The sequence below is a fragment of the Oenanthe melanoleuca genome, chromosome 4 (genome assembly GCF_029582105.1).
Source record: "Oenanthe melanoleuca isolate GR-GAL-2019-014 chromosome 4, OMel1.0, whole genome shotgun sequence".
NCBI classification, from domain to species: domain Eukaryota; kingdom Metazoa; phylum Chordata; class Aves; order Passeriformes; family Muscicapidae; genus Oenanthe; species Oenanthe melanoleuca.
In genome coordinates, this window is record NC_079337.1 from 47,810,132 (window position 1) to 47,825,261 (window position 15,130).

The 15,130-nt window shown below is 37.0% G+C and overlaps 1 protein-coding gene across 4 annotated transcripts in view; it reads right to left on the reverse strand.

The window, feature by feature from the left end:
- The window catches only part of UBE2K (ubiquitin conjugating enzyme E2 K), a 42,912-nt gene that overhangs the window by 26,992 nt on the left and 790 nt on the right, over positions 1 to 15,130 (reverse strand). The window contains exon 1 of one of the 4 annotated variants that reach the window (XM_056489176.1): positions 14,682 to 14,982. The exons of the other annotated variants lie outside the window; for them this stretch is intronic. Coding sequence (XP_056345151.1) covers positions 14,682 to 14,948 — 267 coding nt within the window. The 5' untranslated portion in view covers positions 14,949 to 14,982. Of the gene's footprint in view, positions 1 to 14,681; positions 14,983 to 15,130 lie in introns of those variants that run through there. 4 annotated transcript variants of the gene reach the window in all.

Consider the following 15,130-nt stretch of genomic DNA (forward strand, 5'->3'; position numbering starts at 1 on the left):
TTGCAAGCTTTCCAACATCCCTTTTAATTTTTTTGCTCTCATGCTTTCAACTGGCAGCTTGTTCCAACACCTCACAATTTTTAAAAGCTTTCTTAAGTACAATTGGAAGTTACAATCTATTTATGCCCACTTGTGACAGCATTGTCTCCCAGCTTCAACAAGTTTTTTATATATCTAGTATTTATTCTCCCCTTGCAAAATACAGGGCATTTACAGTGATTTTTCCAGCCTTAATTTTGCTTTAAATAAGCTAAAATTCTAATCTCACCATACTGGTTTTTTAAAAGAAAGGTTCTCTACTATGTCCCATGACCACCTACCCAGACTTGCTTAAACAAGAATCCATGCCACAAGCACTCTGTTGCACTCACTAAAGATAAATCACAGCCAGCATAACCTAAGAAAGATAAAATATGTCTTTTTCATGGCAGCATGACACAAGGCTCAGATCAAGTAACCAGAGTCCCAGCAAGGATTCCTGCAGAAGTTTTTGTCCTCTCCAGTGACTGCACAATGCTTTGTCAGAGGTACTGTGCATAGACTCTCCACGCCCAAAGCAGCACACTGGTTTAAATAACCAATACAGGTGAGTCACTGTAACTATCTGCACAGGTACTGCAGTCACTCAAACCTCACCTGAGCTTCTCCTGCTCTCTCTCTGCCAACATCACCTGGCATCACCTTGATGGCAGGAGTTCTTGTTCTTTGCAAGTAACTTTTTAGAGGACTGTACTGATAGCAAACAGAATGAATTTCCATGATACAATCTATGGTTAAGCCATGCTGCAGCTTCTTCATTTTCTGCCTAGCATTCTACTTTTCTTCAGTGACCTGCACACTTGTAGTAGCAGCCTGGATGTTCTCCTTCATATTCAGTTTCAATTAGTACCATACTAGCTGGTTTTCACAACAAATCCTTCCCAACTCCGTGAATTTGTTTAAAAGCAATCAAACACACAGTCTGTCACTAAAATCAGTTTCTTTCAAGAGTCAGTAATCCTGGATCCCCACTTCGAGGTGACTGCTCGTGTTACTACAGCTGTAGCTGTCTCCATGCCCTTATTTGCCTTGCACAGCACATTAAGGAGAAACAGCAGGCAATACTGCACTGCTTAATTGCAGGGATTAATTTAATTTTGTATTTATGCTTAAATTCTACCACATCCTCCATATACCAAATTAATTTTTTCTTTATAGAGCTGAAGATCCTTTTTTTCATGTTATTCTGATACTTTTCAAGGTTCACCTCAGCTTCACCTTGACAAGTATTGCTTTATCCTTCAACCCTGGAGAAACAGCAGCAAAGTCACTATTAATCAAAATTAATCTGTAGTGTTTTTCTACAATATTTCTCTTCAGTAAGGATCACATAGGATACATTTACTTAATTTTAGAAGTTCTAACAGAATAAATCCCTGGCCTCCACCTCTACCAACAACAGTGGTCTTCAAAAATTCTCTAACCCCAATAACCCTAGCGCAATGTTTAAGAATCAATTTGTGATCTCACACCCCAAGTTGATTTTCCAGAAGCAGTTCTAGAAAGGCCTCAATACATTTCCACACCAAGTCTAAAACAGCATCACCTCCTGTTGATCCAGTAACCATTTAGTGACTAAATCACTGGGCTAGCAATTCCTGAAATATGAGCCATGCCATTACTCACAGCATTTATTTCCAGAATTTCAGAGCTAAATTCTGTAACAATGCAATGCCCAAAAATCCATCAGCAAAATTCTTTTCTAGAAATCTACAAGTCCAACACTAGCAGAATTTTCCATTATCACACTTGAAAATTATTTTGATCAAGACTGATTAAAAAAAAAAATCCCGAACAAACAGAACACAAAACAGAGAGAAAGTAAAAATTGATTCAACATACTACACAATGCATGATGCAATTCCCTCTTTTTTTCTTGATAGTCTAGATGGATTATGCATAGCCATCTTTTCTTTTTAAATGCATCCTTTAATTCACACTAGGGTGTAGTCAAAAGATTTGCTGTCTTTTAGACCAACTCTACTACTAAGATTCTTTCTGCATTGCTATAGTCATGCTCAAGCAATTCTATTCTGCCTTGTGGAAACTAAACCCAAGCTTAAGAGATTAAACTAAAAGTATGATGCAGACAATTTGGGGAAGATTCATATTATGTTCTTTTATTCACTACAAAAATCTTTATCTCTAAAAAGAAACCCAAATGAATCAATCCTTCAAGAAGTGTCATTCTGTGAGCATCTTCCAAAGACAGGATACTCAATCACATTTATCACAGCAACCACTAATTGATAATATTTTGATTTGTCTTTACTTGCTTCCTCTTTTAAAAAAAAATCCAGAAGTATACTGTCTAATTTCATATTTGAGTAACTTCCTTGCAAAAAACACACAATCCACTCCAGCAGAAAATTTGAAGAGTAAGTTCTGCCAGTGTGAAGACTTAAACACACATCTTCACTTCTACTAAAATCATTTTAGAGAGCTGCTCTGGACTCTATAATATTATTCTCAGCATATAACAAGCTCTTCTGTTCTCTTTACTCACCATAGTCTACAGGCCTTAGTAATAAGGGCCTGCCCAATTTGAGAGCCCTTGCTTTCTGCAGTAAACCCAACCTTTTTCCTGAGCCTTCAATACAATTTCCTTCTCTCTTCGTCAACCTGCCTTTAAAAACCTCTTTCATTTCTTCCATGGCCTATTATCCTCTTCACTAGTTCAGTACCTCTACTCTTAAAAATCCAAAGTAAACAGACAAAATCATTACATATCAACACAAAAAAGCATACTAAGACAAGCTATTAAAAACTGCATTTTTCTTCTAAATTTTACTCCTCACAAACAAAATACTATTTACTGTATTTACTAAAAGAAGAAAATAATTATACTTCCAAAGTTTGATCCTGGGGTAAGTCTACTTCATGAAGATTGAAGTAGAGCAAATTGCTTTTTTTAGAAATACGAATTATAAGTACATTAGAACTTTTTATGCCTTCTAAAAAAGCCACCAAATTCTTCAATTATTTCGATAAGGAGACCACCAGAGAATCAATCTCAAGCAATCAGCATAAAAATGTTTATTATCAGAGCTGGTGATGTGTGGACAGATGCTGGTAGGTTGAACTAAAAATGAAAGAATAGAATGTTTCTAATTAATTTTTCTTTAATTACATGGCCAGCAGTCTCGACATGTGCTGAACTCTCTTGAGTAGAAGCAAAAAACCACAAACAAACCCAAACTCCAAATAAATCCCACACATTTCCATGTCAGCCATGGCCACCAAATATGACAAATTTAATACTGGATGATGATGACATACAAGAAAAGTTTTGAGTGAAGCTTTCCTAGAACCAACCAGCTCTACTTACTCCACCCATGACAATATCTTCACATTAGATCATTAATCCCTGTACAATAAATTAGTCTACAGAAACATAAATGCATTCATTAGCAAACATACTAGCTTTTTAACTATTAGTGTCAAAACTAAAAAAGGAAATCATGTTTATTAACAATATTAATAACTTCAGCATGTCATTTTTAAAATAATAAAGCAGGGTCAAACTGAATTATTATTTGCATGTTCTAGATCTGTCTGTCTCTTCTTACATATTCTGACACCATGTGCAAATTCCTGTCAAGTACCTTTGGGTATAAGGGCCAAGGTAGTAAATAGGATTTATAAAAACAAAAAACAACACATACAAAACCACCTTAAACAGAACTAGATCTGAAATTTAAAACCCAGTGGCTACTTCTGAATTACTTTGTAGAGGGGAAAAAAACACTCCAACAATAACAACGAAAAGAACAAACAAACAAAACCAAACAAAATCACAAAACCCATACAGGAATTAATTACCTGCAGTCTGTGATTTTACTGGTCTTGTAAAATTATTTTCTTCAATATCAAGAGGAACATATTTATATTGGATCAAGTACTATAATTTTTTGTTAATTTACTTTGTTTTAATTTACTTTGTGGCAGAAGGGAACTCATAGGAAACTCTATAAACAAATGCATGTGTATATACATATAATGCATATATATATATATGTATGTGTATATACGTATATAAACAAAAACTAATCCATAAAAAACTGACTTGAAAAGACATGTATATGTAATAAATTATGTATATAAACATTGCACTAAAATTAGCTATGTAATAAACCTCTGTAATCCTTCAGGGCTTTAAGACTAGTTCCTTACACATCAAGAAAGAGTCTGAAGCCATGCTAGCACAATTAAACTGTTATTCTGTAAAGTTACTAGTGCCTTATAAACTCTTTTTACCCTCGCACTCATTTTATATTCTAACATAACAGTCTTATTCTACACCAAAATCTGGCATGAATCACCAGATTTACAGAAAAAGATCACCTGACTATCCCAGTGAAATCCGTAATGAGATTTTTGCACAAGGCCATAACTACTCCGAGTCAACTTGTATTGAGCAAAAGACTCCATTATTTCAACAGCAATTTACTCCATTAAACAATTATTTAAATAAATTAAAAAACAAAACCAAGTTCATTCTTAAACTATTTACCAACTCTTTGCAAGTCTGTGGAAAATATTCAAAGGAATTTTATTTTGCAATATTTATCTTGTTATTTTCTTACTCTCTTTTGCTAAGGTACCATTCTGAACTTAGTCCAAATGGTCTAGGTCTCCCTTCTTCACTGATACGCCAGAAAGGAAGATTTTTAATTAAGGCTTGCTTCTTCAGCTGCTGTCTAAGAAGCCAATAACAGCCTCCCATCTCCCTTCTTAACCCCCTTGCTATCCCAGAGTAGGCCAGAATATTACACTGCATCTATTAGGCTCCCTCTTTCACAAGAAATGGGAAAACACAAAAAACAGAGGAGGTGTCACTCAACTAGGCAGCAAAGTAGCAAATTCAACTTACCAAAAAAAGGAAAAAAAAAGTTTTATAATCCCACTGCCACCCCCTCAAAGAGCTACCAAAGCAAGAGGGAATAGTTCAATATTTCCAAAATATTTCTTCAGACTCAGTCCAGCTCAAAAGCCAAAATCAAGTGCATATCCTGAGCTTGATTATTAAGAGAAGCAGAAACGCCACATAATTACCACAGTGCTATGAAGTACACACGCTGCACACCGCTGAGATCAGCAGATCACATCTGCATTCTAGAGCAAGCGCCTGCTGACCTTCAAAGCACAGAGCAACGCCAGAGTGAAACATTCCAGCGTCTGGGGCAGGGCAAAGAGAAGAGAGGAAACACTTCCGTCTAAAGATCAGTAAAGAGCACTTTTCTAGATAAGAAAGGGTCAATACCAAAAATGCATTTCCTTAAAATGCTCCCATGTTCTTTAAACCTACCAACAATTTCAGTCATGGAAGTTTTACCATATTTCACATTCTATTTCACCCCCCTACATATACTTTCTAGGGTTACATCTGTTCTAGTAAAACTAGGTGACATTGTTTTTGCATACTATTTGTTTCATTTAATGATCAAAATACTATGTTACTAATAAGTAACTTGTATTTTAATGTATCTTAGAAGCTACAAGTATGAAAACTGTGTGAGATCTGTATTACTGGTGGTTAGACAGCCTAGAATTTTCGTATTTATCACAATACACAAGAACAATACTGAGGGATATTCTTTTTCTGTCAGAACACAAAATACCTCAAATATTAAAACCATTTTAATTTTGCAAGAGTTAGATCTGGAGCACCACAAAGTTTTAGTAGATTTTTTTAAATTTAAGGTTGATAAATAACCACTTCTGCTAATTCAGCTACTAAAACATCACTCTACCAAAACAGATAAGAGACTGTACTTCTACAGCACCTTAATCCAGTCTAACAGTGGCTAAGGTCCTACTTCCTTTCTGACTGCAGAATTAATGTAAAGGAGAGGGTAAGATTTTGTGTACGCATTCACACAACTGCAAACATCTGAAGTAAACAAACAACTACAAACATCTGAAGTACAGCACACATCTGAAATAAACACATATTAGAATGACAGCTCTTTCATTTTAACCCAACCCCTGATTTAATTCACCACAAACACTGCAAGTAAGAGAAGCAGCACAAAAGCAGGAAAAAGAGATGAGTCTGCAAGACGAATGTAATGCTGCTTCTTGCAACTTCCTTAGGACAAGTTAAAAGAATTCTGAAACTTCAATTCTAGTGTCTGTTTAAAGTATTTCTAACAAAACAATCGCATTAGTCAGGGAGACCAGAGGAGTAACTGACACAGCTCTCATGGCATAAGCCCCAAGTGCAGTAGTTATATAGTCGCTGCTTGTCCCACTAAGGGATAGTGTGGTTAAACTGGTAAAGTTGTGCCATGAAAGGTGTGTGCATAAGTGCATATATACTCTCCTGTACTCCTCTAAGGGTCCCTGCAGAGGCTATGTTGAGCTATGCAAAATACTTACAGTACCTCAAAGCACAAATCATGCGCAAGAGTTACCCAAATGTGATCTGAGCCCACTAAGATACTCGACATCAGTGTGGGCATAGTGCAAAGGACTCCTGTTCCCTTCAGGAAAACCAGGGGAGAAAGAAAAAGATGCTTCTTTCCCATATTTTTATGCATGATTTTGTTTTAGATGTAGAACTGAAATACCCTGAAGATAAAGCGTGCTTTAATAATAATTTTGAACCATCCTTTGAATTAGTCGTTTTATGAACATACAAAACCATGTCATGCAGACTCTGCAGTCAATTCTCTGTATCTCCCCTGCTTCGGTTAGCAGGTCTACATATAAAGGAATCACAGGATTCAGTTCATTTTAAACTGATTATGCTAATTCACTCTCAGTCTCAGAGCTTGAAGACTTGTGAACATAGCTCAGAACAGTTTTTCTGTACTAGCTTCCCACATGGATACCCTTATTCCAAAGTGGAAGGGCTTACCTAAATGCCATGAAAGCTCTAAGAGCTTCCAGGGAAAACACAACACAACTACCATGATTTCCATTCATGTAGGCTACCTTATTTCATCATAGCCTCCCGTACTTTAACACAACCTAACATAGCAAAAACGCAAAAATACTTTCTCACAGTTCCCTTACAGCTAAAAATAAAAAGTGAAATACCTCCAGCTTGAGCTAAAATACCTGTTTAAGTAAAATATGGACTAATGTATCTGTGGGTTTGAGTTTTTCCCTCCCTTCCTGAAACACACCATAGACATATCTAGAATCTGAAGGCATGCTACCTTAAACTTTTTTTTTAAAGTAACTAGACTTACAGTCTTTCATTAGTCTTTCCCAATCTGAACTGTTGATCATACTGACTAACAATGAATAAAAATTATTAAATAATGAACTTCAATCAGTTTCCTATGTGTTTTGTGACAAGGTAGACAGGACAGTCCCTATTAGCAATTCAATAGCAGAACGATACACAGGATAAGCCCACCTCTCTCAGACATTGGCACAGCCAAACTGGAGTTATGCTGCAGGACTTTTAGTGTCCAATAAAGCATAACACTGAATGAAGCTTCTTTTGTTGCCATTGATATTCACAGTATCTCCTTCCTGTGCAGACACTTTGAAGGATAGACAGGAGCAATCCATAACTTTAGCACAATTCTGTTGCAATATACTAGATTAACAAACACAGATCTGGTACTCAACAAACTTATTTTTGCTACTCACAGAGAAACTTTATTTGTGATGCATATACTATTTTGTTAAATACTCAGAGCAAGAATATACCTAACTCAAATATTACGAAAATTAACACTGATATAATCTTAAGGGAAAATGCTGGATAAGTCAAGAGTGCAGAATTCCTGTTGGACTACATCCAACTCAAATATTTGGTGATTCTGTGAAACATCCCTAGAGTACCATATAGAATATTATTTGCCAAAATTCCTATTCTTTGCCATAAAATAACTAAATTGATTCCTTTTCTATATCGAAATTGCAATAGTTTTACTTAGCTTGTCAAAGACAAAAAGATAGCCTGTATCTTAATGAGAAACTTTAACATAAAGCATTTTTTTCAATTTAATACCAGCAGCACTTATTAGTGTAAAAGTGATGAAGTATAATAATGACAATGGTCTTTATTAGGATTATGAAATCTAGGAATCTAAAAACCATTTAACAGGTAAATAATATAAGAACTATTCTAAGTACCTGCACTAGCTTAATGCAAAATAAAGACCACTGGACTGTTAACCAGCACTTTTTTGTAGTTTATACTTACACAAATTTACTATGAATAAATGTTAGCTTTATTTAAATCTCTACACTACATAAAGTGAACTAACCTTAGGACTCGTACACTTCCTTTTTATTAAAGCCAAACTCCTGGAAACAAGCACAGAAGAATGAGTGCAAGACTGAAATTGGTAAAGGATTGGCTAATTTCTAACACTGCTTTAGGTCCACAGAGAGTTGATATCAGAGGGTACCATCATCAGCTACAACCGATCCCCTCATCCTAAACTGACTAATCCACTCCTGCAACCAGGGACTGCTCTCTTTCCTCAGGTTTTTATGGTGTTACCAAAGACAATCAAGTGAGTCTGCCTCCACTGCACACTTAAGCTTTTCTCTTTGTGTTTTCCACTTACTCCCAAGATCTTTAGGATTCTGCCAACTGATATGTAGACCACTCACTAGAAATCTGGACCCAACTGGATAAATATTAACATTAAAAAAGTCACCAACTGAACACAGAAAAAGGAATAGATCTAGCCTTCTCTGCACAAATATTCCCACTACCAGTACTTGGCAAACTCATACGTCTGGTCAAATGATCACTGACATTGTATATTTTAAATGACAGGTTTAAGTAGTATTTTTAATACTAGTACTGGTAAGTATCTACATAATACTGATCCTAAAACTGCACCGGTATTATATTCATAGAACTTGGGAAACAGTTATATGGCACAGGTAAAGAGGAGTTAACTATAAATAAACTAGTAATTCTGAAAGATCATCCCAGATGTGAGAATAGCATGCAGTTTTCTCACCACTTACGGACAAACTTGTTTAATGGCAAAGACCTACAGAACCATTCTCCATTTCTTCCAGTACAAACTAGAAGATATAACCTACACACCAAGGACAGAATTATGAAAACCAAAGATGCACAGTAATGGTGTTTTACTAAGCAGTTACAGGAAACAGGTCTAAACCTTGTCTTGCCTAAAACTGTAGGCATGGCTAAAAACACAGCAGACAAAATTATTTTTGGCAATGTACAAAAGATCTCACAAACAATTTTAAAGTTAAGATGATTGTCACATTTCAGAGAAATGAAGCTTAAAGAAGTAGTACTAATCTTGTATTTGCTCTACATTCAGGGCTTCAAACCAGAAGTTGTTCAAAATAAAAATCCTGAAAGCTTTGCATATACCAGAAAAACCCAGCCTCCAATTTGAAAGGGAAGAGGATTCACTATTGTCATACAATAGTGACAACATTTAAACAAAAAAGAAATGGTCTACTTCAAAATTTTTCTATTTGTTTACAGGAGAGGGTTTTACCAGATGTGGCAATAGACTTGGAACCCTTTTATGTTTTCTCTGACAAACAGAAACAGTAATTAAAAACCAAACTTGTACTAGAGATTCTGTAATCATGCAGGTAGAGACAGCTGGGTGGATTCTAGTCCCTACCTCCTGCTCAAAGCAGGTCCAATATGAGCAGGTTGTTTAAGAATTTGTTGAGTTTTGAACAACTCCAAGGACAAAGATACTGCAATCTTGCTAACCATGCTGCTTAAATGTTTTTTCCCCAGTGCCTGGTCAGAATTCCTCATGCTCCAGCTTGTGTCTGCCACCTCTTTCCATATCCCCATGCACTTCTGAGACAAGTCTGGCTCTTCTCAGCTTTGCATTAGGTATTAGATAACAGGAAGATGTCCTTCTCAACAGTTCTCTCAACAATATAAACTCTTTCACCTTCCTCTCACACATCTTGTAGTGGAGTCCCTTAACCACATTGATAGTTTTCTGCTCAGTTCATTTGAGCATGTATCTGAACACAGAACACCATACATGTTCTCACAAGGACAGAACAGAGGTGAAGAACCACTTCCCATAATCCACTTACTATATTCTTGCTAATGCAACCTAGTACGTGGTTTGACTTCATTGCCACATCACGTTCAGGTCATGTTCTTTTCCTGCTAGACTGCTTCGTTTCCAGTCAGTCTCCCAACTGTACAAAGGAATGGGTAGAATTACTTCCTCCCAGGTGCAGGACTTGGCACCTACCTCAGCTGAGCTTCAAAAGGTTCCTGCCAGGACATTGATTTCTCCCGCCTACTAGGATCCCTTTTTGCATAGCAGCTCCAAGCTCCAGTGTGCTAAAACCCTCCTCACACACTTTTTTAATCATATGCAGGCCTTCTGAGAGTCTGAGGAGAGACTGGTACCAATATAATAATGACACTCAAAATGTTCTTATGTTTACACCTTTTTATACCTTTATGCCTTTTAACTGACTAAGCACACTCAAGATTTATTCACACAAACAGTTGTCCTGGTTTTAGCTGGGACAGAGTTAATTTTTTTCCTAGTAGCTGGTACAGGGCTATGTTTTGCCTTTGAGAATGAGGATAATGTTGGTAACACACTGATGTTGCTGGGTACAGTTTACTCTAAGTCAAGGACTTTTTAGGTTCCCATGCACAGGAAGCTAGGAGGGTGCAGGGCAAGGACAGCTGACCCAAACTGGCCAAAGAGATGTTCCATCCCATAGAATGTCATACTCAGTATAGAAACTGGGGGGTTGGGTGGGAGCTGCTGATTGTTGCTGGGATGGGCTGGAACAGATGAACAAGTGGTAAGCAATTGCACTGGGCATCCCTTGTCTTTCTCTGGTTTTATTCCTCTCTCTCTTTTTGTAATCTCCCTTTTCATTATTATTATTACTATATTTTACCTTATTTAAATTATTAAACTCCTCTTATCTTAACACATGAGTTTTACCTTTTTCCAGTTCTTCTTCCTAGCCCATTGTGGGGAGCAGGGCATCTGACTGAGCAGCAGCCCCCTGGGATTAAACAATGACAATAATTCCACCACGCTCATTAAACCTCTACTGACTTCAAAGTGGCTATTCTTACAATTCAAAAGTTAAGCACATGTATCAGCATAAAATCGATACTGTTAAAAAAATGTTGCTGACTCAGCAAGCATAATAGATGACATCTCATTGTTATAAATACCTGCATTGATGCTACATGATAAACAGGAAGAAAAACTAGAATCCTGCTAACACTAAACCACAACTACAGCTCGAACTCTTCACATTAGTGGATTCAATATCTACACCCAAAACTGCCCAAATATAAACAAACTAAAGCAATGAAGTTTTTCTGAGCCTAAAGATTAAATATCTATGATTCTTCCAAACAGCAAGAAATTTTCAGAGATGTTACTTAGTATCTTGCTATATTCGGACATAAATCACAAGATCACTACAGTCAACGATAAAAGCCAACATGAGAGCTACTCACTAGATCTCTACAAGTCAAAAAAAGGTATGGCAGACTACAAATATTTTTCCCTTCCCTTTTGCCTGTAAATCACTGAAACACAGAGCAGACTCCAAAACAAACACTCATTTCCTTCTTGGAAATCAAGTCCTTTAAGTCTTTGTTGTTAACCCACTATCTTCACTTGAATGCTGTTTTGGTTTCAATCAATTTACAGATTTACACTGATACTTCAGATATCAGTTTGTGAAGATACTCATATTCCATAACTGCAGCTGAATTAAATTTACTCTCAGCTCTACCTGGATTTACCTGCCACAAATGTCTCTTCATAATTGTAAGAGAAGAATACTTCATGGTAGATATACCAGCAATTCTCTTCTTGCTAGAGGGAAGCTATGTTTCCCAACGTGTCACCTTCAATATCAGATTGGAGTTTTCACTGCAAAAGGTATCAATTAGTAGAAAACACCTTATATTTCCACATGATAAAGAAAGTGGATGGCCAATTAAATACTGAATCCTTCACTGCTAGCAAAGTAAATTTCTTCAAAGTAAACACTGATGCTTTATTAAATTACAAAAACAAGTCACACATAATGTTTAACATACTGATCAATTACAACATGTCTCAGCATCAGTCTTTAAGTGACCACAAGATCTTTCAATATTCATTATTAAATCCCAGGGAAATTCTCCCTCTCATAAGATAGCTGTTTATAAACAGAGAGCAGGTAAGCATTTGGCTACCCAAAGCAGCATTCTAGTAATTTAATCCAAAAATAATACCAGCTAACCTTCACTAAAACTTTTTCCTACTTAGTAAAAGTGGGATATTATTCTCCTTCCACCTCTTTATTGGTTTCTCCATCATGCTGCAGCTCCACACTTTTGTTCAAAATACATTTTGTAGCCTTAGAATTTCAGCCCACAAAACCAACAAGATAACACATTAATGAAATGACAGAACAAGAAGAAAGATAAACTGGAACATCTAACCCCTTGCCTACACATATTTAACCAGTCAAGTTACTACCCAGACTAACTTAACAACTTCATCTTTGTTACAAATGCACAATACCTCACCTACATTAGAACTGTAAAGCTTTCTCCACACACAGAAGTAAAAAGTTGAAAAATCATACTTTAGACAGCGCTCCTGACAAAGAAACTTTAGTTAGTTTTATCTACTTAATTCAAATATTTAAGAGATGTAAGGTTACAGGTATCTCTCTTAAATAACTTCTTAACATAATGTTGTGTTTATAACAAAACTAGAAATAATAAAGCAAGCAGAGCAGAAGCATTTTTCTCTTCCTCAAGAGTGAACAGACTTTAAATATTTTTACACTAATAAACTATTAAAATACTCAAGAAGTCCTAGACTCAACTTAAAAATATGGAAGATCCTTCATCTCTTATCTGTAAGCCAGAGAGCAATGTAGTATTTCACATTTTTGTTATTTCCCAGAAATTGCATTCAAGGAAACAGGAAGTGCTAAGTAATATGAAAAGTATATTTAGTCTTGAGTAGTAAGGATCCACAGATCCTTATCCATAGCAAAGATAAACACACTTTACAGAATTCTTTCTTCATCTAGAATTAGCACTTCCAACAAACACATACTTCAAATGCAGAAATAACTGCCATCCAGCTGCTCCCTTTTAAAAACATTTCTGGTTCCACCACTCTATTTCAGCACAAAGGTGAGTAGTGGAAGAAGACAGAGAAACTTCCTATGTACTTTTCTCCCTTCTCCCTTTTCTACTCCATTCCCAGGCATTTCTGCTCCTATTACATCTATGAGGAAACAGGGAAGGAGGGGCTGCTCTTCAAGTAGTTCAAAGCATTAAATCAAGAATAATTTAAGAACAGATAATGTGAGCCACTTTGCCTTCAGAAAGGGACTTACAAACTTCTAAATAACAAATCTAGCACCGCCATTCATTAAAATATTTATTTCTTTTTGAAGAAACCAGGTTTAATAATAATTTTAGTAAATAGTAAGAAAACTGCTTTTTAATTTTTTTTTTATTTGTTGTATTTAGTTGGACCTTCATTCATCATCCCACTCCACATGTTTTCGCACCCAGTGATAATGACACCATGCCCTGGAATGTACAAACACTGACAAAAAACTTTGCTTGCCACTTTGATAACCACTGAGTAATGCTGAAATTTTGCATTCAAGACATAGGAGTTAGTACAGTCTGTAAACAGCAATTTTATACATACTAATATATCAGCATGACACTCAGGTAGCTTGCTAATGGCAGAAGGAAAAGAACCATCAAGAGTCTGCTGTATTATGATTTTGAAATTCCATTAATTGAATTTCTTTAGAATTATGACATTTTTACTGGCTAGCTTTAGGCAGCTCAAATGCTATTTTATAATAATATCTATTTCCAAAATTCTGTAACTGAGTCCTGCAGACTAACAAACAGAAATAATCAAAAATGTGCACACTGGATCCAACTTTTACAGTAAGAAAATTTACTATGGACCGCCCCCAAATCCTATGTAAGTTAAGGTTTCTTTCTTTTTTTTTTTTTTTTTTTTTTTTTTTTTCCTTACATAAAGCAAAAGGAAAAGGTTTTGAAGCCTTTAGAAAGCACTTCCAAATAGATTTCTTTGTTCCCACAGTATCAGCTGGTTATACAGGGTATGAGGTCTACATTCTCTAGCTTTGGTATAACAGTATCTACCTAGAAATTTCTCTTGGTCTCTATACAATTCTGTATTTGCTGTGCAATAGCTTGGCAAAATCAGCCAGGACTCTAAAGGCAGCTGTAAAACAAGCCCCTTACATTTTTCTAGTAAGTTCAAGCTGCATAGCAACAATGTTGTTAGCACACAATTTAAAAGTACATCAACTACTGCAACCCTAAACATGTTTTCCTTAAGCTGTTATTACCTTTCAAAAACTATCCTCTCAATTTTTTCTTAGTGAATACGTCCAGATTTCTGAAACATCAGCCTTAAGAGTTACATATTCACATTAATATTTCACAAGGATGTAACCTGCAACATCATCCCAAGTAGGACAATGACGACACAACCATTAAAACCTATCTGGCTGACGTCCACCAGCTGAGACACAGACACAGCTAAAGCTGTACTGATGCAACCCTGCAAACAGTGCTATATATTCCCCAAAACTGATCAGAACTTCTTTACTGCTGCCCTGAAAGTAGTCAGCCTCTCTTACTGACCACCACATACCTCTGAACATACTGATAAGGAAACGAGGTAACATGACTGAAATGAGTGAGGCTTAAAAGCATCCATCTGAAGCTGAGTAAGCCTGCAGTGGGATAAAGGAAGTTCTGTATACAGGAAAGCTAAACGGGGATTTAACAGCAACCGCTCAAAACCCCAAACATTGAACCCGTACCCTGCAGCCTCTGGCATTGGCGAGCCAAAGGGGTCAGCTGAAGGGGGATGTGTGGAATCACGTACCCCCACCTCGCCCTCCCCAATCCGCCTCATCCATCCCCCCGGCCCTGCCGGTGCCGCGCGGGCGGACGCGGGAGGGCGCGTGCCGGGGCTCCGCGGAGGCCGGCCCGGCCGCACCCGCCCCGCCCCGTGGCCTCCGGCCTGGCGGCGCTCCCGAGCACCGAGCGCCGGGAGCCCTCGCCGGGGGCCGGCCCGCCCAGCCGCTTCGGGCCCTG